Raw genomic sequence first — 24,978 nt, 5'->3', positions numbered from 1 at the left:
TATATTATTGTTTGTGAAACATGGTTAAAGAACAATGACTGGAAACCACTTCTGTCAGGGTATAAATGTTTTTACTGTAACAGACATTCTAACAAAAAATCAGGTGGAGGTGACAGGATAAGGATTAAAGATAGTTATGAGACCTGTGCTTATTACATGTTCACTGATAACACTAATACTATAGACTGTGTAACTGTGACAATAACGACAGCCCTGGAACATATAACAATTGTTGGAGTGTATAAACCACCAAAGTCAAGTGAAGATGACTTAGAGGAATTCATACATTTCTTGCATGAAACACAGGTGGGAAGAATAATATTAGACCAGAGTAAAATCCACTGTTTTATTGATCGCAAACAATATTAAAAAACATAAAGCACATCCAGAACGCATTAACTGTATCACCACATTTTCATCACAAAAACTTCTTCAGATCAGAAGAACATTTTAATATTGTTTGCGATCAATAAAACAGTGGATTTTACTCTGGTGAACCTTCCAGTGCCTTATTTTTGGTTATCAGTTTATGTTTGGCACATTTCCACTTTCTTTGTTTAAGAATAATATTAACTCGGTACTTAAATTTACCAGAAACAGACTGGAATAACATTGACTCAACAACATTAGGTTCAGAGGGTAGTACTAAGCTAACTGCCCTTGCGATCCATTTTAAGCCTAGCCAATTACCCCTTGTGAGACTCAAACTCTGCTGCTTGTGTTTGTAAGGCAAACACCTTAACCATTAGGGCACCCTCCCAACCCATTAAACAGCCTCTGCAAGGCTCAAACCCAGGACCCTGCACACCATAGACAAAGTGATTTACCACTAAGCTATGCCAGATATAGCAAATAAATTATTCACAATGTATATTCAGGAACAACAATTGTAAAAAAAAACTACCAGGGGATGGAACATACTAGATAGTGTTTGTGTTCCTAAAGAAATTACTGTTACTTCAAGTCAAGTTTTATCACTGTTGATGTGCGGTGATCATGGGGTTATAAAGGTTAATCTGTTTCTAGATAATTTTGCCAAACTGAAATCTAAATCGATACACAGAAGGTAAATTACAGATTATATGGAAGGAAAATAATCACCATGTAAAACAAACTGGAGTGAGGTGTTCAGTAGAAGAACTGCAGATGGAATGTGGAATGTTTTGAAAGAGAAATTGTTTGAGTGCAAAAAATCAAAAAAATGTTTAACATCAGGTTCTAGGCATACAACGTCAGTGGGATATATTTCCAAAGGGACACGATAGCTGATTAAGGTGAGACACAAAAAAAATATAAGAAATGGAAGAGAGGTCAAACTACATCTTTGAAAACTGAAATAAACAAGCTGGACAAACAGATTAAGCATAGTGTGAGACAAGATCTAGAAAATTTTGAAAAAAAGCATATAAAGATATTGAGCATAATAGGAAACCTTTTTACAGATATATAAGATGGGGAAGGAGTAAAGACATAACAAATTGATAAACTGTGCAGATTCAAAAATTTAGTCTCAGACACAACAGAATATAGATATATTTATAAAATCTTATTCAGAACAGTTTGGCTCCACAAAATGGGTGATAAGTTGTCCTAGCAACATTCAGGTAAGCTCAGTTGCTAGAATAAAATTAGATTATATTGAAAAAGAACCGTGCAAATTGGATCCAAATAAAGCATAGGGAGGAGACAGAATTGGTAACAATGACCTCAGAACACTTCAGCAAGAACTTACGATACCATTATATCTATTATTCACTTGGTCTGAGGTGGGGAGATTCCTCAACATTGGAGACATGCAATTATTAAACCTGTCTTTAAGGGAAAGACGAGTAGGACAAATCCAGAGTTATACAGACTCATAAGTCTACTTTCATTCTGTGGAAAAATAATGGAGAAGGTAACATTGGATAAGTGATTGTCAGAATTAGATCAGAATTAGATGGGTTGGGACTTGAAACCGTATGTCAGCATGCATATGTTGAAAATATATCTATTATCAAATGTAACATGATGTTCTATAACAATATAATAACAACTATGAATGAAAAATTGTGCCATGATGTAATTTATATAAACTGAACTTCAGCATTTGACAGGATCATACACAAAACACTGGTCAATAAATTAGAACAACTAGCTATTGATGTGATATTGATAAGATGGTAGCTCCATGGCTTACAAATAGGACATGGCAAGTATCATACAGCAACCAGACAGGTGAAATCCTTGGTTACAGTTAGGGTGTCCCACAGGGCTCTGTCCTAGGCCCTTACTTGTTTAGATTGTATCTTTCAGACCTAAATTTTTCATCTGAGGTGTTCTACAGTCTATATGCGGATGACCTGAAATTGGGTAAACTTATTACATATGTTACAGATAAGGCATATCTGCAAAATAACTTGACTAACTTGACCATTTGAGAACAGGAAAATAGTATGCTGATAAATACATCAGAAACTAAGCATATGAGATCTGGGAGACATAAATTGAGAGGTGAATATTTAATATAGCACACAGTGATTGAAACTGTAGACTTATTTAAGGACCTGGGTATAAGGGTATATCCAGCTATGATTTTTTTCTAATCAAATTAATCAATTGGTTAATGATAATTATAGAACCATAGGTTGTATAAAAAGATTTATGAAGTCTAGGAAATCAAAAATGATGAAGTCATTGTTTGTTAGTTACATTAGACCCAAACTTAAGTATGGAATAACAATATGGAAACCCTATAAGAAAACAAGCATGAATAAACTGGAAAGAATACATCAGAAATATACCAAGGGCATCCATGAATAAGTTATTATAAAAGACTAAAATATCTGAACTTGTACAGTGTCTCTTACAGATATCTAAGAGGAGATCTTATTCAGGTATATAGGGCATTTAGAGACAACTACTTCTGGGAATGTTTGGGGTTATCAAAAAGTACTAGAGAATCATCAGACAACCTATGTAGAAAATTCTATAGTAATGAAAAGTGTACTAATTGGTTCTCTGACAGAGTAGCTGATGCATGGAACAGACTACCAAATTATATTAAAGCAAGTACTAGTTTAGATATTTTTAAGAACAGCCTGGATACTGATTATGAGAACAAGTGTTTTGGTATATTGGCAAGTTAGAAGGGCATGAATGCCCGTGCTTGAAATATTTGTATGTATGTATGTTTATGTATTGACTTCTACAAGAAGAATGTCTTAGTTGCAAGCTGTTATGGTCAGACAACCTTATCTTGTTTTTCACAAAAAATAGGGTTTATCTTCTGGTTTATAGAAAGAGTTTTTAACTGTTTGAATAAACTGCCATCACACATTAAAGACAATCAGTCTTTAGAGGAATTTAAAAATTCATGGAGTTCCATTTCAATAACCGGTGTTATCAATATTGACAAGCTATCTCAGCCTTTGGACTGCGCATGTTGCTTACTGTATTGTAAATAGCAGCAGCTGAACACCAAATTCAGTGTTATAGCATGGATGTGTTATTTTATGTCAAATAATAAACTGTTTGCACCAAATTAAATATATTTAAATTCACATTTCTTTTAACTTTTTCAAAGGCCACATTTGGTCAGAAATTTCAGATCAATTGTCAAGATGTCCCTGATTCTTTTTTTCCAGTAGTTACCTGGTTATTCAGTATACAAACAGGCCCAAATAGCGGTCAAAGGCAGATTATATCTCTATCTATGTATCTAGCTACGTCTATCTATCTATCTATATATATATATATATATATATATATATATATATATATATATATATATATAGATAGATATATATAGCTATATGTGTCATGTATCAACAAAGTTGATGTATGCAGACAATGTGGCATTATCGGCAGACTCTGAACAGGAATTTCGGCAAATGATAAGGGGATGGAATACAATACTGAAGGCACAGTGGAAGAAAATGAGTACAGGCAAGACAGCTGCCTTGGCATCAAATGGGGGAGATCAGAAGAAGATGAAATTGAGTTAGAAGGATGAAATAGTGGAACAGGTTAACAGCTTCAAGTATCTGTGAGGGATGGCTGAGGAGAAGGGGAAATGTGAATGAGGACATCAAAGCTAGATTCAGGGGGAATGTACTCAACTACCACAATGAGTCAGGGATAGTGATGTAACAAAAGAATGCCAATGAAGCTGAAAAATAAGGTATACAAAGCAGTGGTGCAGCCTGTACTCCTGTATGGCACAGAAACCTAGGCAGTGAAGTTTGAGCAGTTGAGGGAGCTAAAGGTAATGGAGGTGAAGTGCCTGAGATAGATGGTGGGACTGGGACACACATTGTGAAACAGATAAAGAAATAATGATATCAGAGCAGGAGCCAAAATAGCTCCAATTGCAGAGAAGGATGAAGATAACAGATTGTGGTGGTTTGGATATATTTGCCGGAAAGCAGAAAATTTGTTGAGGAAGATTTATGAGAGACAGGAAAAAGGCAAGAAGAAACAAGGACATCCAGCAATTATGTGAATTGGATTGTGTCAGAGTCTTGCAGCAGTCAGGCATGACTGTCATAGGATCATAGGATCATAGGAAGTTACTAGCCTAATAGCCCTAGGGCCCATAGAAGCTTAGCCAAGTAATACCTTTATTTCCATGATAAGCACCTATTGCCCCTGTCCAAGAGGGACACAGGTGGAGCCCTTGGGAGAATGTATGGTTACCCATCAAATGGTCCAATGGTCCATACTATGTTTGAAGAGGGCCAATGAGATGCTGTGTTTGATGTAAGTGGGAGTCTATTACAAAGGTGTGGTAACCTCTGCAAATCAAATCTGTCTCTCCAGCAGGTTCTGTTAATATCACATACCAGGTTAAGGTCTTTAGAGTGAGTAACCATGTACCATTTCATTTGCGGATATGCAGCATTTCCAATAAAGCAGAGTCAGAGATTGCCTTATATGCAAGGCAGAGATCACCTCTGAGTAGTCTGTATGAAACAGAATAAAGTGACAGTGATTTCATATGATCCACATAGGACAGATGCTGAAGACCTTGAATTTTCCTTGTGAGGAACCTTTGTGATCTCTCCAGGTGCTGCAGGTGCTTGGAAAGGTACATACCAAAAGGGGCATTGTACTGAATTATTGGCCTGATGAGGGAAGAGTACAGAGAGGTTATAACTTCTTTTTTTTCTGGAGGCAATGCCCTTACTTGTGAGATGAGCAGTGTAGAATGCCCTTCTTACCACTGTGGAGGCATGGTGAGCAAAGGTAAGGTTGCTGTCAACCTGTGTGCCCAGGTCTGTCACCACTGAGTGTATACTTAGGGTGTTGCAATTGTGATAGTGAACAGGAACATTACTCTTACTGAAAGGGATGATAATACATTTTTTGCATTGAGTTTAAGGCCATGACTTTGGCACCAATCATTTGTTTATGTAAGACTCTCTTGTAGGATGTTGACATTATTTGGAGATTCTATAACCACTCCCAGTTTGCAGTCATCAACAAGCTTGGTCAGCCACAGACCTTTAGTTTTTGCTTGTACTTTGGAGAAATAGATTCCAAATGTTAGAGGTCCCAGGACTGATCACTGTGGAACACCACTGGTTACAGGTCTGCTGTTGGAGGTGGATTCCCCTATTTGACTATATGGGTTTTATCAGTGAGCCAGTTAAAAACCCATCTAATGATATAGGAGTTGATACCTAGCTGGGTGAGTTTGTCAATGATGCCTGAGTGGGGGATAGTGTCAAAAGCCTTGGCTAAGTCTAGGTAGGCACAGATTTCCCCTCATCCAGGGGCTTGGTGACTGTCTTGATGAAGTCCATCAGGTTTAAAAGAAGGAAAGACACTGTCACTGAAGTGAGAGAGGTGGTGGCAGCTGAAATAGTTTTTGTAGAAAAAAATGAGAAAAAAGAGGGCTGATGACAATGATGTGTATGTATTAAGTCTGATACTTGTGGGATGTCTTCTGAATTAAATCAGTTGATGAAAGTCAATATAACCATTGAGTTCTTCATATGGAGGACTGCTTTAGTACGCTAAGCTATGTTGGTTATATCCTGATAAAGATATAACAAACATCCAGCTTCAAAAGTTTCAGGGCACCTTCTGCATGACCAAACTATCAGTCAGCTCAAACCGATTAAACTAAAAGTCGTGGTTGAGCTACAAGCTCTTAGTAGCTTTCCTGCCACTGAAGAAAGTGCAGCTTTCAAGGATTGAAAGACCATACCTCTCAACCTCTTAGCTCAAGAAATCTGGACAAAGCCTAAAATAATGGAGGGACAAAGGCCCAAAAATAGAGACACATTTTAAATGTTGCTCTTATAAACTTAGAAAATTGCTAGAGTAACATGATTTGTGCCTGCAGGTTATGAAGTTTGAAACTCGAATATATGTTATTTAGTGACTTTAATCCTCAATCATTTGCCACAAAATCAGACATTTTATGAGGAACTGACCAAAAATCAGGCAAAAATCTGAGCAATTGAGAGCAATGGAGGGATGGCTAATGCTCTTCCATTGCTGAGAAGATAAGTTCCCTTTAAAAACAAGTTTCCACTTTACTGTATTTTACAGAAACTGTACTTTTTTCTGTAAAATATTCATTTTAAAGCTGGGGAAATGTTTTAATGACAGTCATGACTTTAAATTACTTTCAAATGGGAGAGTCACTTTTTTATTTTTGTTGTAAAAAAATGTAAAACTTGTTTTAAACTACTTTTATCTTTTGGGGAAGTTGGTTTATTTTATCTTTAGGGGCTGGGTAAGTGTTTACAGTGCTTTTCTCTGTTTTAATGGGGATAAGTTACTTGTTTGCAACATATTTTACCAACTGTTGCTACTAGGGTTCCTCAGGAATAAGGAACCTTTTGGCTTAACCATGAAACAATCTACTGGTGCCTCAGTTCCTCTTTCTTTCAGATGGAAAAATAAGAAAATTGTTAAGTAACCTTTGCCAGCACAGTGTCAGGTAGGTGATTCTTCTGTAGCCAAAGTTGGCTCCTCTGACCACTCATCTTTTCCTTGTGTCATACTGGTGTACTCCCTACAGTAACCATGGACCAAGGGTAAAACGAGTCCTTTACAGCTGTTTTAGTGCACTTCATGGGCAGGGAGAGCTACTCTTGTCAGTCCTGGGAGAAAGGCCAGAGAATTCCATTGTCTGGCCAGAAAGTTGTGCCCATTCCTGGGGAAGTTTTTGCTGGCAACATTGACTCTTTTTCTTCTGTAATTCCTGTCAAAAAGTATCAAAAGCCTAATCATATGTCTTCTCCTTCTTCATGTACTCAGGGCAGTAGTAAATTATTATGCTTAATTCATTGTTTAGTGTAGACTCTTGGCTTTCCTGTATGGTTATTTCTGGTAGAAGAAAAAGGGATTCTTCATTTTCTGAAGAGGTTCTAGAGAATGAACCCCTAAGTGATTGTCAAGAGAGAGGCTTTGCTTTGTTCTGATTCAGAGTCTGAGGAGGGTATACCTTCATCCAGTCCCTATTTTCATAATGATACTGCTATTTTCAGTGGGAAAACAGTGATGTTTCTCAGTCCCTCAGGAATTATTATAATTTGTTACAATTGGAATTTCTAGAAACTGTTCCTATTCCTCCTGTTCTGTCTGCTTTGGAGTATGTTTTTATCACAGACTATAAGCTGCCTGACAGCCAGCCTGCTACTGCCTTTAAAGCAAATAGACTGTATAAAATCCCACAGTCTTTTAAGTCTTTATACACTCATTCCAGTTCAAACTCAGCAGTTATTGCTTTTCTGAACCCAGCTGCTGCTAAACATTTGGTTAATACTTTTCCCTATCCTTCTGTCAGGGATTGGAAGGCTAATTACATATTTGGAAAAAATGTTATTCTTCTGCAGCACTTGTTTTTGTAGAATTCTCAGCTGTCAAACTCATATGTTTGCACTTGCCTCTTTTGAGAATATGAGAAGTATATTTGGCATCTGTTTCTTATGCTGAAGACTAATCTGCTTTGTGTATTTTTGTTGTTTTTGTATCTCATGTGACTACCTATTGTATGAGGCGTACTTATGATTTAGCTGCTACCACTCTCAGGGCTGTTTCCACTGAAACTTTTATGAGGAGGTTTGCATGGTTGTGTTCTCTAATCCTCTAAGTAGATGTTAAAAATGGCGGTTTGAATTCTCCTTTGGATAGAGAGTTAGTTTTGGACCATCCGCTTCTGAGGTCCTTACAATGTGTGTTGGGAGACGTATGCTTATTTGTGGGTTCTCTCACTTTTTCAGCCTTCCTTTTCTAAGTTGGCCAATGGATTTAATGCTCACCATACTACAGTCTTATAAGGTTAAATAAACAGACCCAACAAGCTACTTGCTCTTGGACCTTAAAACATTGTAGAACTAACTACACTACACAAAAAAGAAGCATTTATAAATCCTTTTCAGACTGATTTGGCAGAGAGGTTTAAAACTATGTGCAACTAGACCCTGTAGCAATCCTGGGTTTGATGTCTACACCCTCCATTTCATTAATTTACAAGTCTTATTTTGCAGACCCTCGAATGCTGCTGTGTCTAATGAAAGATTTGACCATGTGTGGCTAAAGACAAAATTAGTAACAGTGAAATTTAATGGTGAGAAATACCTGTTATTACAGTATGCAATAGCAATGAATAGCTGTGGTGAATGTCTAGACTTCACAGAACGTACTCATTACATTTCTAAATTACATTTCTTATTTTTTTAGCATATCAAACAGATATACAAAGAGCTAGGATCTGAAAGTTTACAACCTATAGCATTGTCAGACCTTTTACAACATCCTTATATTCAGGACCTGGTTGAGAATTCCCATCAGTACAGACTTCCTGTAAGTACATTATTTTTTAATCGCCAGTTTTTTGTAATGTTTGAAGACTTTGTGATTCTGTTTTTAAATTTTTTATCCAGATTTTGTTTTGTCTTCAAATTAATGCATCAGTCAGTGTCAGAGGAGCAAAAGGTAGCACACTGTAATTTGACACTGCATTCTGATACAATTAAATAGTTCATTATTTTTAACACATAGTTTCCAGAATATTATTCTGATTACCTCTTCAAAGGTAGAATGCTTTTTATTTCACGTTTATGGTTTCACTGAGTGAATAATTATATTTTCTATTATTGGATATCTTACTGCAGTGGTGGTGCTGCGGTAGCGTTGTCGCCTCACAGTAAGACGTTGTCCTGTTCGATTCTCAGCTAAAGCATCTTCTGTGTGGAGACATGCGTGAATGGGCGTACCTTCATTGAAGGTTGTGCATCAGGGTTGGCAACTCGGTACGTAAAAATCTACTGCCAATCATTAGCGGACAGGAGTTCCGCTGTGGCGACCCCTAACTGGGAAAAGCCGAAAGAAACAACATTATTGGATATCTTGTTATGGCCAGTTATATCACCCAGTGCCATATTTAGTGACAGCTTAAAGGAAATACTACCAGGAAAAAAAAACAGGAAGACTAAGGCAATAAAGTATTAAAAACATAATGGCAAATACAGAATGCAGTGTGATCAAATACTTGCATATTTTAGATTTCTATATGATTTTAAAATTTCATCATTCAAGTAAATAAATAAGAAAACATTTTTATCATTCAACTCTGTTGAGTCACTGCCATCTGCATTTGAATGCTACTTAGAAATGTAACTATTTTACCATAAATCCAACACCACTAAAAGTTTTATTTCAGTAATAAAGTGCCTAGTAAATATATGACTGGGAATGAGTAAATAAAGCATTACTAATTCATGTTAAAAATGCGCTTCCCCCTATATCTTTTCGAGCCATAGCTGGATGAGATTCCAGCTTGTATAAGTCCATGGTATCAAACACTCTGGTTGCTCTTTTCCATATGAAATCACTGCTGGTGTAATTACAAAGTCCGCTACAGTAGAGACTACTTTACTTTGAGAGAATTGTCTTTTGTTTGTGTTTGTACAGTTGGTATTTATTACTTACTGGGCTATATAAGTGTATAAGGCTTATTGCCCAGAAGGCTTGTCCCCTATCAAAATAAAATGCTTTCCTTTCATTATTTTGTTAATTGGGTTGAATTTCTGGTGAGTTGAAGCTGGCAAGCTGAGTTTCCATCAAGGTGTAACTTAAGCATACATAGAAAAAAAATTACACTGATCTTTGATTAACTATGTCCCATTTAATGCAGGATAATAAATACTTTCATATGGCATTGATTTGCTTAAAATGTATAGCACAAATAAAATATATTTAGTATATCTTGCATAGAAAATGGTTCATTATTCTATGGCTTAAGTCAATTACAGTACTGTGTTTTCTTAAAGAAAATTTGCTAAAATTTTAAAACCTGCAAAACTTTGGGGGTGCATTTTGAAATGAGTGTGCTAAGAACTGCAATGCTTACACTGAACTTTTCATATATAACTACATAATCCTCAAGTTTCAAAATGTATGTGAGACACTTGCTGCCTTTGTAGCAATTTTAAAATATGTTTCCCTGTCATCTGCAATGATAAACTTTTGCCTATTTTTGTTATTGCATATTTCTGTAGAATTCCATAAATGTGAAAGTTCTTCAATTTCCAGGGAGAGCAACTATTTTTATGCTAAACTACTGCCATTACCAGTTCCACAGAGAGACTATTTTTATGCTAAACTACTGGAATTACAAATAAGAAAAACCTGCATGGAAAAAAAAAAACATTTGCCATTCAGAATTCCAAAGAACTACAGTCATAGCCAACCTTACGCATAGGCCAACTAGGCGGCCGCCTGGGGCGCTGCTCTAGCAGGAGCACTTTTCCAGTATTTATTTAGTGTAGATAGACCAGGATGGGGGCACTGGGTGGTGTGATGTGGGGCGCTGTGGAGCCCTTTTGCCTAGGGCACCAGTTGATCTAAGGCCACTCCTGACTACAGTGATACATAATGTGAAGCAAGAAAACCTACTTGCAGAGCTATATTAGTGGGCTAGTTAGTAAGTAGGTTTAACAGTTTGTGTATGACACCCATTTATTAGGGTAGATACAGCTTTAAGAATCAATAAGAAATAATGGGTGACCTCAGTGATGGATGGTATACAAATTCTTGTAATTTTAAATGGAGTGTTCTGAAGAAGTCCTGGTGTAGTTTATAGACAAAAGAGCTTAACTAACTGTCTGTTTATTTATTCCTTCATTGTTTATTAATAAATGCAGCTGGTGGTTCATATAAGGATTTTTTTTTGTTATAAGTTTTCTATACCTTTCCTTGGCTAACATTGGTGCTTGGTGTGAAGATAGGTGAAGGCTGCCAGCCTAGCTAGATAGAATTTTGTAGATAATTCTGTCATTTGTAAATATTAATGTAAGCCACAGGCTTGTTCTCTTAAATGTGAAAAAGACTATATTGGATGTTGAACTGAAAAAATGTAACAACAGTGCACTCTGCTGTAAGAAAGCTGATAAGTCAAGCATTGTGAAATTCTTTGATCTAAAACTCGGAGGTGAGATGTCTAAAGGGAGACATCCTGCCTATTGTTTTGAGGCCAGAGTTAATGGCTAGAATTTACATGTATACTTTCTTTTATTGCTCTGGCTTCCTGACCAGCTGCAAGATCAAAAAGGCTATTAACCTCTGAGTTTCTGTTAGCTTGGGAACCAGAAAGAAATGGTGTAATCTGAAATCAATTAGTGGTACTGTGTTATCAATTTAAGGACAGAGAAACTCAGAGCATTTAGCATTTGTTTTGAGAACATCCAACTCACCAGCACTCTGCCTGTGTTCTGTATGTAAGTTTATTTTAGAACCATGTCTTCTGTTAGACATAGCTAGGAACTAGAAAGTTTAGCTTAGTTTTTTTTTCTATATGGATGTCAGAACTTTTCTACTGTATTATTTTAAGTATTTCTCTGTGATCTCTGAATTCTTGACTAGCACTGTGTAGTAAGAAGTATTGTCTTGTGTTTTGATTTATTATTAAATATTTTTAAATCTTTCAACTGTGGCTGTTTTGGATAGAGATAATTTAAGCTCTAGAATACATTGCATGTATATAGTAATACTAGCCAAGTCACTCCAATAAGCCTTAACTGTTCAGTTACACTTATCATTTGGATAATAATATTGCACAGTAATAATTGGACACCCTTTCATAAGGGCCTTTTAGTAGCTGATAAATATTAGTGGGTGGTGGCAAGTGGCACTACCGTATGGTCTGGGTAAAAGGAGCACAGCTGGAGAACCTGCGCCAGCCTTCCCCAGGAGTGTCTGTGTGGTTGTATATCATTCTTATCTCAAAGTGTGTATGTGTCAGTTACTTGGGCAGGCACATGAAGCACTGGTTGGACAGAGAGGGTGCTGAAGGTTTTGGCTTGCCCACTAGGCTAAGATTTGGACCCTATAGCTGTGCCAGTGGAGAGTTTTATTGGGGACCTGGAGAGAAAGTGAAAAACCAGCCCCAGACTGAGTGTGCTCTCTGTGTGCTCTTAAGGGAAATTGTACTTTACTGTGTGTGTATTTGTTATCCTTTCCCTATATGGACATCCCTCACTGGTGTTAGTGGTGAGTATTATGCCTCCTTGATTGCTGGGCCAGTGCACGGGCATCACATATTAAATGTTTGGCAGTGGTGGGATATTCACACCACATACTAATTGGTTGGCAAATACTAATTGGCTTATAATGGTGTGGGTAGTGCGAATTCCTGTGGATTGTGTACAGTGATCACTGAAGATGTTTTGTACACTAAATCAGCCACACAGTGAATACTAAGAGGTTGGATCACAATTGTTTTATTTATTTTGTTATCTTAGTCAGGGAGAGCAGGCAGCATGTCAGCAGAGATTATGGAAAGCTGACAAGGAGCCAGCTGGCTGAGATGTGCCAGGCTAGGGGACTGGTTCATGGAAATCTGACTAAGTCAGACATGATTGCAGCTTTGGTCACAGCTGCATCAGAAAACAGCAACCAGGAGGACAATCAGACAGGCAGTGGAGATGTACCACACTCTGAGAATGGACAGCTCAACCTTTCTACAGAGGGCTTAAAATCTGTCTGGAGCTAAAGAAACTTGAGTTGTAGGCCAAACATGTGGAAATAGAAACAGCAGAGAGACTGAAGCTTCTAGAGAGTGAGGACAATGAGAAACTGTGATGTTTGCAGGCTGAGGAGAATGAGATACTGCTATGTCTGGAAGCTGAGGAAAATGAAAAGCAGAGGCAGCATGAAAAGGAGATGCTGACTATTCACCAGAGTCAGGGAGGTAAAGGGGAAGGGAGTAACTGGAGCCCAAAAGCACAAAAGGTCAGTAAATTTCTTCCGTTTACAGAGGGGGATAATTTTGATAGTTGCATTCATATGTTTGAGAGAGTATGTAAACAGTATGATGATGACCAAAGGCTCTGGGTATGGTTCCTGACCCACTTAGTCCATGGTAAAGCTGTAACTGTGTTGTGTAAAATTTCTGACCTGGAATGTTTTGATTATACTACTATTAAGAACTGCTTGTTAGAATTTTTTAAGCTAACACAGGAAATGTATAGGAAAAAGTTTCATGAGCATAGATGCAAGGCAGATGAAAGTGTGTGAATATGTTGCTAAACTGAGCACTTATTTTCATAGGTGAGTGAGTGGATGTCAGGTCACAACTTTTGAAGGGCTGGCAGACCTTTTGGCGAGGGAACAAGCCCTTAGCACTTTGCCTGAGGACGTGAGTAATTGGTTAGCTGATAGGCAATGTGCTACTTCAGATGAGTTGGGGAAGAAGGGACACCTAAAGCTAGCGAGCAGTGGATGCCTGCACAGGAATGGAACCTACATTACTGCTCATGGGTCTAAAGGAATCTATGGTGGGCAGCCCAGACTGCCCCAACAGAATCTGCCAGTAGCAGGGGAACCCACTAGTCCAGGTACACATCCAGGACCTAGGGTTAAATGTTTTGAATGCAACCAGTGGGGCCATGTGGCATACAGATGTCCAAGGAGGCATGGTGGGGAACAAAAGGTGTGGGAGCCAGTAAGTGGGGAAGACAAAATGCCAATAGTAAGCTGTCTTGAGACAACAGGGGTACTGAACTACCATCTTGCAGATGTCCTGATAGGGAAGGATTTTGATGAGGAAGTACTATGTGTTAATGCAGTTAAATGCAGTCGGGCTTCGAGACAAGCTTGTGGGTCTGGTAGCCTGGAGAGACCCAGAAAGACCACATACTTGCAGCCAGGACTGGTGAGGTAGTTGCTTCAGGGAGGAAGCTGCACTGTAGAAGTGAGACTGAAGGTGAGCCACAGCTGCTTGTAGGTACTGATGTTCCCTTGGACAGAGTGACTGCAAAGGTAGAGGTGAGTAGTAGTACCCAGGCTGACAGTGAGGCACCACTGTCAGAGGATACCAGACTTCCTGAGGAAGGGGAGCTTGGAAGGGTTACAAAGAAAGAGTTGAGACAGGCTTAATTCTTAGACCCTACATTGCAAGGCCTGAGACAGGTACCTAGTAAGGCTCCTGATTCTCAAAGGAAGGGGGAATCTGTATACTGTGACAAAGGGTTGCTGTATAGAGGGTGGACCCCTGAGGAAGTGCTAAAAAGTGAGAGGGTACAGCAGATGGTAGTGCCTAGAGCCTACCATCTGGTGCTTTTAGCCATATCCCATGATATTCCCTTTGCAGGTCATATGGGCAAAAAACATATGAAGAGACGTATTATGCAGAACTTCTACTGGCCTGGAATTTCCAGAGATGTAACAGGGTACTGCAGGACCTGTGAGCAGTGCCAAAAGGTAGGCAAGGCAGGAGACAAGGTGAGAGCTCCTTTGATGCCTTTGCCTGTGATTGAGGAGCCATTTCAGAGGGTAGCTATCAATATTGTGGGGCCTCTGAGTACCCCAAGTTCCACAGGAAAAACATATATCCTAGTGGTAGTGGATTATGCTACACGATACCCTGAGGCAATGGCTCTGTCCTTCATTGAGGCAGAAAAGGTGGCAAATGCTTTTTTAGAGATTTTCAGCAGGGTAGGTTTCCCAAAAGAAATACTGACTGACAGAGGTGCCCATTTCATGTCAGACCTGCTGACTTGTCTGTGAAAGTACTGTGGAGTGAAGCACCTGAAGACCACCCACTACCATCTGCAGACTAATGATCTTGCTGAGAGGTTAACCACTACAATCAAGTCCATGTTATGGGAATTTGCAGACCACTTTAAAAGGGAGTGGGACAAATATTTGTCACATCTGTTGTTTGCTTACAGAGAGGATCCCCAGGAATCCACATGTTTTTCACCCTTTGAGTTGCTGTTTGGGCATAGGGTGAGGCGACCTCTAGATTTAATTTGAGATGAGTGGAAAGGTGAGTGTGAATCTCACAAGGAGTCTGTTGGGGCATATGTCATAAACCTCAGGATAAGGCTCAGGGAACTCATGGGCTTGGCCCAGGAAAACCTGGCAGAAGCCCAGCAGTAGAAAAATGTCTTGTATGACAGGAATGCTCAAGCTAGAGAGTATACTGTATGACAGCAGGTAATGGTTCTCATTCCTGTCAGACACAACAAGCTGAATCAGCTTGGGAGGGACCCTACAAGGTGGTAAGAAAGGTAAGTGATGTTAACTACATGGTGGAATGCTAGGCAGAAGGCAGGGGCACAAACTGTAAAATGGTAACATGATGAAACCTTACCATGATAAAGAGGCCTTTGTGCTGAGTATTTGCAGTAGCTTGCAGGAGTCTGAGGGAGATCTGGTGACTGATCTCCTCAGTGAGGCTTGGACAGACATCTCAGTGGAAGGGGTAGCAATGTCCCAGTGGTTTACCTCTGAAAGGTTGAAAAATCAACCTACCAAATGGCCCTTTGTGTGAATCAGAATGACAAAAAACCGTCAGTCCGATCTGCACCGAAGTTTGAAAATCAGCAAATCGAAAACCAGATTTGCTGATTTTCGAACTTCAGTCTGTAAGACACAGCATAATGCTGCACCCACCTGCACCCCACACACACACACCCTACTTTATTATTCTAACTCCAAGAACGCACTACATTGGGGAAAGGGTCCACTTCTCGATCCCCACTATAGTGCACCTCGCACCAAAAATGCCGAATCTGCAATGAGCGAACATTACCATGCATTCGCTCATTGCACATTCGATGCATTTTGTTTTCGGCCTTCCGAAAACTTGAAAAAGTCCTTTTGGACTTTTGTATTTCACACATGTGCATTATACACATGTAAAGGTAAACCATCCCAGTGGCTATCTCTTGCCCAGGTTCAAGAGATCCAAGCAGTGTTACAGGAGATTGGGGACATGCTCACTGGGAAAACAGGGTGCACCCACTTGGTGCAGCACCAGGTGGATACAGGACCCCAAAGGCCTATTAGGCAGGCCCCTTATAGGGTGCCTAAGAGAGTCAAACAGACACTGAGGGTGGAGATGCAGTAGATGTTGGAATTAGGGGTAATTCAAGAGTCCACCAGTCCCTGGGACTCCCCAGTGGTGCTGGTGCCAAAGAAAGATGGCAGCACCAGATTCTTTGTGGACTACACAAAATTAAATAGTCACACAGAGTCGGATGCTTACTCCATGCCTAGGACAGATGAGGCCCTAGAGCAGCTGGGTGGGGCTAAATATCTTACAACCCTTGATATTACAAGGGTTATTGGCAGATGCCCTTGACTCCCAGTGCTAGAGAGGGGTCAGCCTTTATGACTGCGTTTGACTTGTATGAGTTCACAAAGATGCCCTTTAGGATAAAAATACTCCAGTGACTTTTCAGAGGCTGGTAGATCATATCCTAGCAGGAGCAGGAGGGTTTGCCCTTGCTTACCTAGATGATATTGCCATTTACAGGCATTCCTGACAAGAGCACCTTCAACATGTCAAGGAGGTACTGGGCAGACTACAGAGGGTAGGGTTGACCATTAAGCTCAGCAAATGTCAGGTGAATATGGCAGAGGTCTCCTACTTGGGACATAGAGTGGGGAGTGGTAAGATCAGGCCAGAACCTGCCAAAGTGGAAACCATTCAGTAATGGCCTGCATCTGTTACCAAAAAGCAAGTGAGGGCATTTTTAGGGACAGCAGACTACTATAGAAAGTTCGTCCCCAGTTATAGTACCATAGCTGCTCCCCTCACAGATGTGACAAGGAAGAACAGGCCAGATAAGGTAGTGTGGACCCCAGCATGTGAGCAGGCATTCCAGAAGCTTAAAGAAGCTTTGGGATGTCCCCCTGTGTTAGCCAGCCCAGATTACAGCAAAGAATGTGTTGTGCAGGTGGATGCTTCGAACCATGGGGTGGGGGCAGTACTTAGCCAGATTTCTTCAGAGGGAAAAGAGCACCCGGTTGTTTATCTCAATTGTAGGCTCCAAACCAAGGAGGGATGCTATACAGCTGTAGAAAAGGAATGTCTAGCCATAGTGTGGGCATTGCAGAAACTTCAGCCTTATCTGTATGGAGAAAATTGCACTGTAGGTATAGATCACAATCCCCTAACATGGTTAAACAGAGCCAGCCAGCAAAATGCCAAGTTGCTAAGATGGAGCCTAGGGTTGCAAGCATATGATATGTCAGTGCAGCACCACAGTGGGATTAGCAATGCCAATGCAGATGGGCTGTCATGACAGGGAATGTGGTAAGGTATACTCAGATAAACCTAACCCTCTCAAGCAGCATTTCTCAAGGGTCACTTGAAAAACTAGCTTACATTCTCCGGGGGGCGGGGTGAGATGTCTGAAGATAGGTGAAGGATGCCAGCCTAACTAGATAGAATTTTGTAGATAATTCTGTCATTTGTAAATATTAATATAAGCCACAGGGCTGTTCTCTTAAATGTGAAAAGACGGTATTGGATGATGAACTGAAAAGAAAATGTAACAACAGTACACTCTGCTGTAAGAAAGCTGATAAGTCAAGAATTATGAAATTCTTTAATCTAAAACTCGGAGGCGAGATGTCTAGAGGGAGGTATTCTGCCTATTGTTTTGAGGCCAGAGTTAATCGATAGAATTTACATGTATAATTTATTTTATTGCTCTGGCTTCCTGACCAGCTGCAAGATCAAAAGGGCTATTAACCTGTGAGTGTCTGTTAGCCTGGGAACCAGAAAGAAATTATGTAATCTGAAATGAGTCAGTGGTACTGTGTTATCAATTTAAGTACAGAGAGACTCAGGGCATTTAGCATTTGTCTTGAGAACATCCAACTCACCAGCTCTCTGCCTGCGTTCTGTATGTAAGTTTATTTTAAAACAGTGTCTGCTCTTAGATATAGCTAGGAACTAGGAAGATTAGATTAGTTGTTTTCTTTATGGATGTCAGAACTTTTCTACTGTATTATTTTAAGTATTTATTTGTGATCTCTAAACTCTTGACTAGCACTGTGTAGCAAGAAGTACTGTCTTCTGATTTTATTATTTATTATTAGATATTTTTAAACCTTTCAACTGTGGCTGTTTTGTGTAGAGATAATTTAAGCTCTAGAGTACATTGCATGTATATAGTGATACTTGCCAAGCCATTCCAATAAGCCTTGACTGTTCAGTTGCACTTACCATTTGAATAATAATATTGCACAGTAATAATTGGACACACTTTCATAAGGGCCTTTTAGTAGCTGATGAATATTAGTGGGTGGTGGCAAGTGGCACTACCATATAGTCTGGGTAAAAGGGGCACAGCTGGAGAACCTGTGACAGCCTTCCCCAGGAGTGTCTGTGTGGTTGTATGTAACTCTTATCTCAAAGTATGTGGGTGTGTCAGCTACTTTGGTAGACACATGAAGCACTGGTTGGACAGAGAGGGTGCTGGAGGTTTGAGCTTGCAGACTAGGCTGAGATCTGGACTCTATAGCTGTGCCAGTGGGGAGTCTTGTTGGGGACCTGGAGAGCAGCCCCAGACTGACTGTGATCTCTGTGTGCTCTTAAGGGAAATTGCACTTTGCTGTGTGTATTTTTTATCCTTTCCTCATATATGAGATGCCCTCTCTGGTGTTAGTGGTGAGGATTGAGGCTCCTTGATTGCTGGGCCAGGGCACGGGCGTCACACAAGCATACTCTAGATACTTTTGTTAATATCTCTTTCTCCCTTTTTCCTCTCTTTTTTCTCTCATTCACCCTTCTACATTTATCATAGTCCTTACTACCTTTGTTGGTAGCCCCTTTCTCTCCTTCTCTTGTTTTAAAAAATAAGTTTTTTTCCAATATTTTGGTAGTTGTTTGCCTTAAACTTTTGTTTGCCTTTTGTTGTTTCTGCTACAGTTCTTCTGTATGGTAGTTATTATAGTTGTTTGTTCTGAGCTAACATGGCTGACAAAGAAAAAACTCCTGCGGGTTTTAAGAAGTGTGGAAAGTACAGACAAAACATTCCCTTTTGTGTCTCACACACCCTTTGTGTCTACTGCCTTGGCCCACTCCACTTGCAAGAAAGTTGTGTGATATGTCATGCCTTCAAACCCCACACGTTAATGGAATGCAAAAACAAATTAATCTTAATGGGGCTTTTACCATCTTCCTTAACATCCAACCATCTCCAAGGTCTTCCTCTGTTTCCTCTAAGACCTTGGATAAAATTTCAAAAAGGCCTTCTTCAGATTCAACAGTTTTCACAGCTCCATCCAAGAAAAAAATGAAATTATCAGCTCTGACCCACTTGGATCAGACAAAAGTAAAAAGCATTTCTTTGTATTGGACTGTTTCTTCAGACCCAAAGTCTCCAAAAACTAACGATTTATTGGATCTGAAAATGTGGGATCTACCAAGACTACAGGACATACTTGCTAGGATAAGGTACTCTCAACCAATAAGTAGACTTGGTCTCATCAAGAGTGCCTTCTCCATTTCTTTATAGACCGGATTCTGCTTCCAGACAGTCCTCTCACTTTTCTAGAAGCCTCACTGTAGAAGATGTGGAGAGGGTAGTGAGACAGATTCTCTCAGTGCTGACTCACCCAGTTCTTGCTTTGGCTCCTATCTCTTTGGGTCATGAAGCCAATACTTCCAAGACACCACCTCTAACTCTTCCTCCTCTGACTCCCTCACTGGGTTTGGAGACCTTGGATCCAAGTTGTCCAGGCCCGTCTTCTTCAGATCTGAAGATTGCTATATCCTGGGATCCAAAGGTTGCTCTGAGTTCCTCCATGCTATCGGATCCAGAGAGCTCTTGGAGCAGATTGTATCCTGTCAGATCCAAGGTGTTTCAGTCAACGTCATGGGCTTCAGAGATGTCTCTACACCATGAAGATTCAGCAAGAACTAGTTTGGCTCTGACCTCTGCCTCAGGGTGACTTTCCTCAGAGCAGGGAAGGACCAATGATCAAAACGCCTTCCTTTCAGACCTGGGTTCCTATCCCTGTCTGGGAAAGTCAGCCTTTAGGACTTTGGAGAGAGCCCTGTCAGATACCATGACCCAGACAGGTCCTATCCCCTTGGGTTCTGCATCTGCATCTTCACCATCTCTGTGTCAAGAGTCTTAGCTAACCCTCCCACAGGGAGAGCCAGTACTAAAACCCCAGGACACTCAATTGGGTATTTCCACCTCTTCTGATACCAGCCAGATTATCCCACTTCCCTTGTAAGAGGGCATGTAAGAGGAAGCATCTGGATTCTCCTGAATCTGTCACCAAACAACACAGATTTTGAGGGGGTGAAAGGTTCCCATGGTCACCTCCTGCAGACATCTTTTTCAGAGATATCTTGGAAATCCTAAAACAGAGAGGAGGCTGGAAGCCCAGCAACCCTTCCTCAGAGGAATCTGTGTTCCTGGAGGCATTTGTTACCAGCTCATCTATGTCTTGGGTGATTCTGCCTGCCAAGGAGCTCCTCAAATTGGTCTCGCAGGGGGCATGGAAGGAACCTGACACCATTGAGCCCATACCAAGGAAGCCTGATAAAATTATGACTCCTGCGGAAGACAAGCAGTTCTGGTCCAAGAGCCTCCCTTTTGATGCCATGGTCATAGCGGTAACCACCAGAAAGGAATGAGCTGATGAAATATCCTTTGTTCACCTCCCCGATAAGGACTTCTGGGTGATGGACAGGTTTGGAAATCATGTCTGCTTCAGGAATCTTCACCTTGAAGGTTCTGAACTATCTGGCACATTGCACGAGACTACAGAGGGATCTGATAAAGGAAGTCTTGGATACCCTCACAAGAACCATGTCTTAGGAGGTGTAGAATTTTGTAGAAGCAAGGTAGTTAAATATGTGAGATTTATTGATGATTTGTTATTCCTATGCAGGGGAACCCCAGATGAATTTGGTAATTTTGTCTTGGAGATGAAGCAAAACCGCTGGGGATTAGATTTTACTCACACTATAGGGGGCAGAAGTATCCAATACTTGGATGTGGAAATCTATTTGTGCCCGGATAATAAAATACATTACAAACCATACCACAAAAAGACTGCAGCTGAGAATTTTCTCCATGCTTCCAGTATGCACAGTGACTCTTTGGTAAGATCTTTACCATTGAGTGAGTTCAAACGAATAGGTAGGCATACCTCTGAGAGAAAGTTGATTCCAAGTGAATTCAGCAAGGTTGAAGGAAAATTGGTAGGGAGGGGATATTCCAAAGTGAGTGTTAGTGAAGCTAGGATGAAGGTAGAAAGTGAGTTAGGTCTTGTTAAATGGTCTGGTAACAGGGGCAAATCCAGGACTTTTGGGAATTTTGGGAATATTAGAATTGATGTTGACAATGATGACGGTAAGGATAGGTCCGGAGACAAAATATTTTTTGTGACCAGATATTCCCATTTTTCTAATATACTAAGGGAAATAGTGTGGAGATTTTGGCCCATCATTTGTGAAGATGAAAGAATAGGAAAACTTTTTCCTTCGAGGGTTACCTTTTCGTATAAGAGATATTTTAATCTCAGGGAAATATTAAATTTCAGAAAGGACAATAGAGTTAGAAAAGGTGACAGAAAGGGAACATTCAGATGTGGAAAATGTAAGGTTTGTAATTGGGTTAAAAACTTGGATGGTTTCAAAATCAATGAGGTCAGATACAGTGCTACAGAATATTATGACTGTAACTCCACAGGGGTAGTGTATATTATAGGATGTGGATGTGAGAAACAAAATTGGTATATAGGTCAAACAACTAGGAGGGTGAAACTTAGGATCCTGGAACATCTAGGAGACATAAGGCATAAGAGAATGGAGAGTCCGGTAGGAAGACATTTTTGTGAAAAACATAGGGGGGTTCCAGAAGGATTTGTATTTAGCGTATTGGGCAGGCCCAATGTATTTGGGAATGAAGCTATGTTCCGGGAAAAATTATTATTGATGGAATCTAGGTTCATTTTCAATTTGAAAACATTGTTTCCCAATGGGATGAATATGGAGGCTTAGTGGGTATTCCACATATCTCTCGGAAATAATAAATAAAAATAATAATTTTGAAGAAATGTATGTTAATAAAATTTGAAGCAATGTATGTTTGTAAGGGTTTTATGGAAAACGGAAATGTGGAAGAAAAAGGAAAAAAAAGCACAAGTACTGTTTATATTATAGTATTTATGTATTAAATTTCACATTTTTTGTAATAAATTTATTTATGTGTTTACATATTTATGGAAGTGAGGGGGAAAGATGCTAGATAGGTGTTTTCATACAGTAATAAAGGAAGCCTAATTGTATAATTAGGGGATGGTGCATCAATAATTCAATTAAATGTTCTTTAAAAATGGGTGGTGTTTGCTATGATAGTTGTATTCCAGGAGAAGGCGAAGGCCGAGGTACCAGAATTAAAAATTTCAAACGCACAGCAACTGGTGTTCTTCATTTTGTATATTTATACATTTGGAGTTGTGAAGGAGTGGAGGAGTCGTTTTTTTCGAGGTGTAGAATTCTGTCAACTCACAGCTGGTGACCCTATAATTGATATTGAACTCATTCATGAGGCTTTTTTCCAGTGTGACAGAAGGAACTTCAAGGACAGTGGGTTCAGGCGTAGCCATTAGGAGACATGTCTGGATGCACTTGTGTGACTTTGTAGAGCATTTTAAGTCTATATTCATTAATGCTCCTTTTGATGACACATCTCTCTTTGGCCCCATACTGAAAGATACATTGTCCAGGTGTGAGGAGGATGGAAAGACCCTTTCTGCCATGGGCATGCATTTTTCCACCCCCAACCCAAAGATCCTTTTCGAGGAATCATCAAGGGGGTGGAAAGATGTGGTTCAAGAAATCAGAAGGATCTTTCCAGGACACACATGGTGGGTCTTCCCCCAGAGGCAGAGAGGGAAACTCAAATGGTAGACATCACCCTTGTGCCAGAGGAGGCCTGCAACTTCAAGGGTCCAGAAAACCATTCTTTGGCAAACTCTTCCAATGCTCCTGAACAGAGGCCCACTTTTCCCCCTCTGGAGCTAATCGGTAGTCATTTGTCCCTACATCAGAGAGCCTGCCTAGAGATTGTATCCAGAGGATATGTAATTCCATTTTCCATTCCTCCTCCAATTTCCAGGAAAATCCCTGATGTTCTACCCAATCAGATGGATCAAACAACCATTCAAATACAGAAGGTGCTAAACAAAAGAGTCATCCAAAATGTCCCCTCAGAACAGGAAGGCTCCAGAACTTACTCAAGATTCTTTTTAGTGCCAAAGAAAATAGGAGACTGAAGACCAATTCTGGATCTCAGCAGCCTGAACAGATCTGTTCGAAAGACAAAGCTGCAGATGTTCATGGTTCAGTCCTTTCTTCTTTTCTTGGAAAAGGATGCATCCTATCATGTAAAAACACTTACTCTTCCAGATAAGAGTCAGTCATTATTAATTCAGAGCACTGCCCTTTGGTCTCACCACAGCTCCCAGGGTGGTCACCAAATGCATGACAGTGGTAGCAGCTCACTTAAGACTGTAAGGATTCCATGTGTTTCCATAATTAGACGACTAGCTCATTACCGATCCAACCAGGCATCAACTCATTATGGTGAGAGAAGAAGTTATCCACACTTGCACAAGGTTAGGAATAACCATAAATTTCAAGAAGTCAAATCTAGAGCAAACTCAAATTCCAGAATTCGTAGAAGCACTACTCAACACAAAATCAATGATAACAACCAATCCCCTTTCCAGAGTTCAAACCTTAAAGTCACAAGTCTACAAGATAATCTACAAGCTGTAGGATCATTGGTGACAGCGATAACCCTTGTTCTGCTACCCAGGTTTCACATGAGGACTCCACACTGGATGTTGGTATCTCAGTGGTCGATTCTTCAGCTACCCTTGTTTGCTCTAATATGAATTGGCAACTCATGCAAGAAAAGTCTGATATAGTGGATCCAATTGGAAAAATTGTTACAGGGCCATCCATTTGTCCCCTCACAGCCCAAGGCTATTGACCATGGATGCTTCCCAGCTAGGGAGTGGGGGCATTACCTGGGAAAGACAGTCCAAGGCATGTGGTCCTCCAAAAAGGCCAATTTGCATATCAAAGTACTGGAGTTGAGAGCAGTGCTTTTAGTGTTGCAGGCCTTTCAGGATGCTCTCCCATCAAGAACAATTGCAATACAAACAGACAATATGTCAGTGGTTTGGTACATCAGCAGACAAGTAAGAACCAGATCATACCCTCATGTTGAGAAGCACTAAGGGTGTGGCAATGGGCAATATCTTCCAACTGCTTTCTCCTAGCAATGCACATTCCAGGGAAGTCCAACATGCTAGCAGACAACCTGAACAGGTGCATTCTGTTATCTCAGGAATGGTCCCTCAACCAGAAAGTTGAGGAACAAATTTTCCACAAGTGGGGTCAGCCTTGCTGCAGTCTCTTTGTGTCTCCCCTAAACAACAAGTTCAGCAGCTATTTTGGCCTAATCCCCCATAGGGAGTCACTGAGGGATGCTCTTCTTCACGATTGACCCCCATGGATTCCTTTATGCATATCCCCCAATTCTCATAATTCCAAAGCTTCTTCAGAGAGATTCCAGGTTGAAGACAGAGGTCATTCTCTTTACTCCCTTTTGGTCTTGATGGATTTGGTTTCCCTTCCTGTGGCCTAACTTAGTTCAGCAGCCTTGGATTCTGGACCCAGCTCTAGATTTCCTGTCTCACCCAATG

At 40.2% G+C, this 24,978-nt stretch overlaps 1 protein-coding gene across 1 annotated transcript in view; it reads left to right on the top strand.

The window, feature by feature from the left end:
• Positions 1-24,978, top strand: part of SPEF2 (sperm flagellar 2) — a 2,540,087-nt gene that overhangs the window by 2,413,576 nt on the left and 101,533 nt on the right. Inside the window, exon 29 of the mRNA XM_044069998.1 lies at positions 8,680-8,802. Coding sequence (XP_043925933.1) covers positions 8,680-8,802 — 123 coding nt within the window. The remainder of the gene's footprint in view (positions 1-8,679; positions 8,803-24,978) is intronic.

Source organism: Protopterus annectens, chromosome 1.part0, assembly GCF_019279795.1.
Source record: "Protopterus annectens isolate FY-2018-M chromosome 1.part0, PAN1.0, whole genome shotgun sequence".
In the NCBI taxonomy this organism is placed as follows: domain Eukaryota; kingdom Metazoa; phylum Chordata; order Ceratodontiformes; family Protopteridae; genus Protopterus; species Protopterus annectens.
The sequence above is the reverse complement of the archived record's forward strand: the minus strand, read 5'-3'. Positions and strand labels throughout refer to the sequence as shown.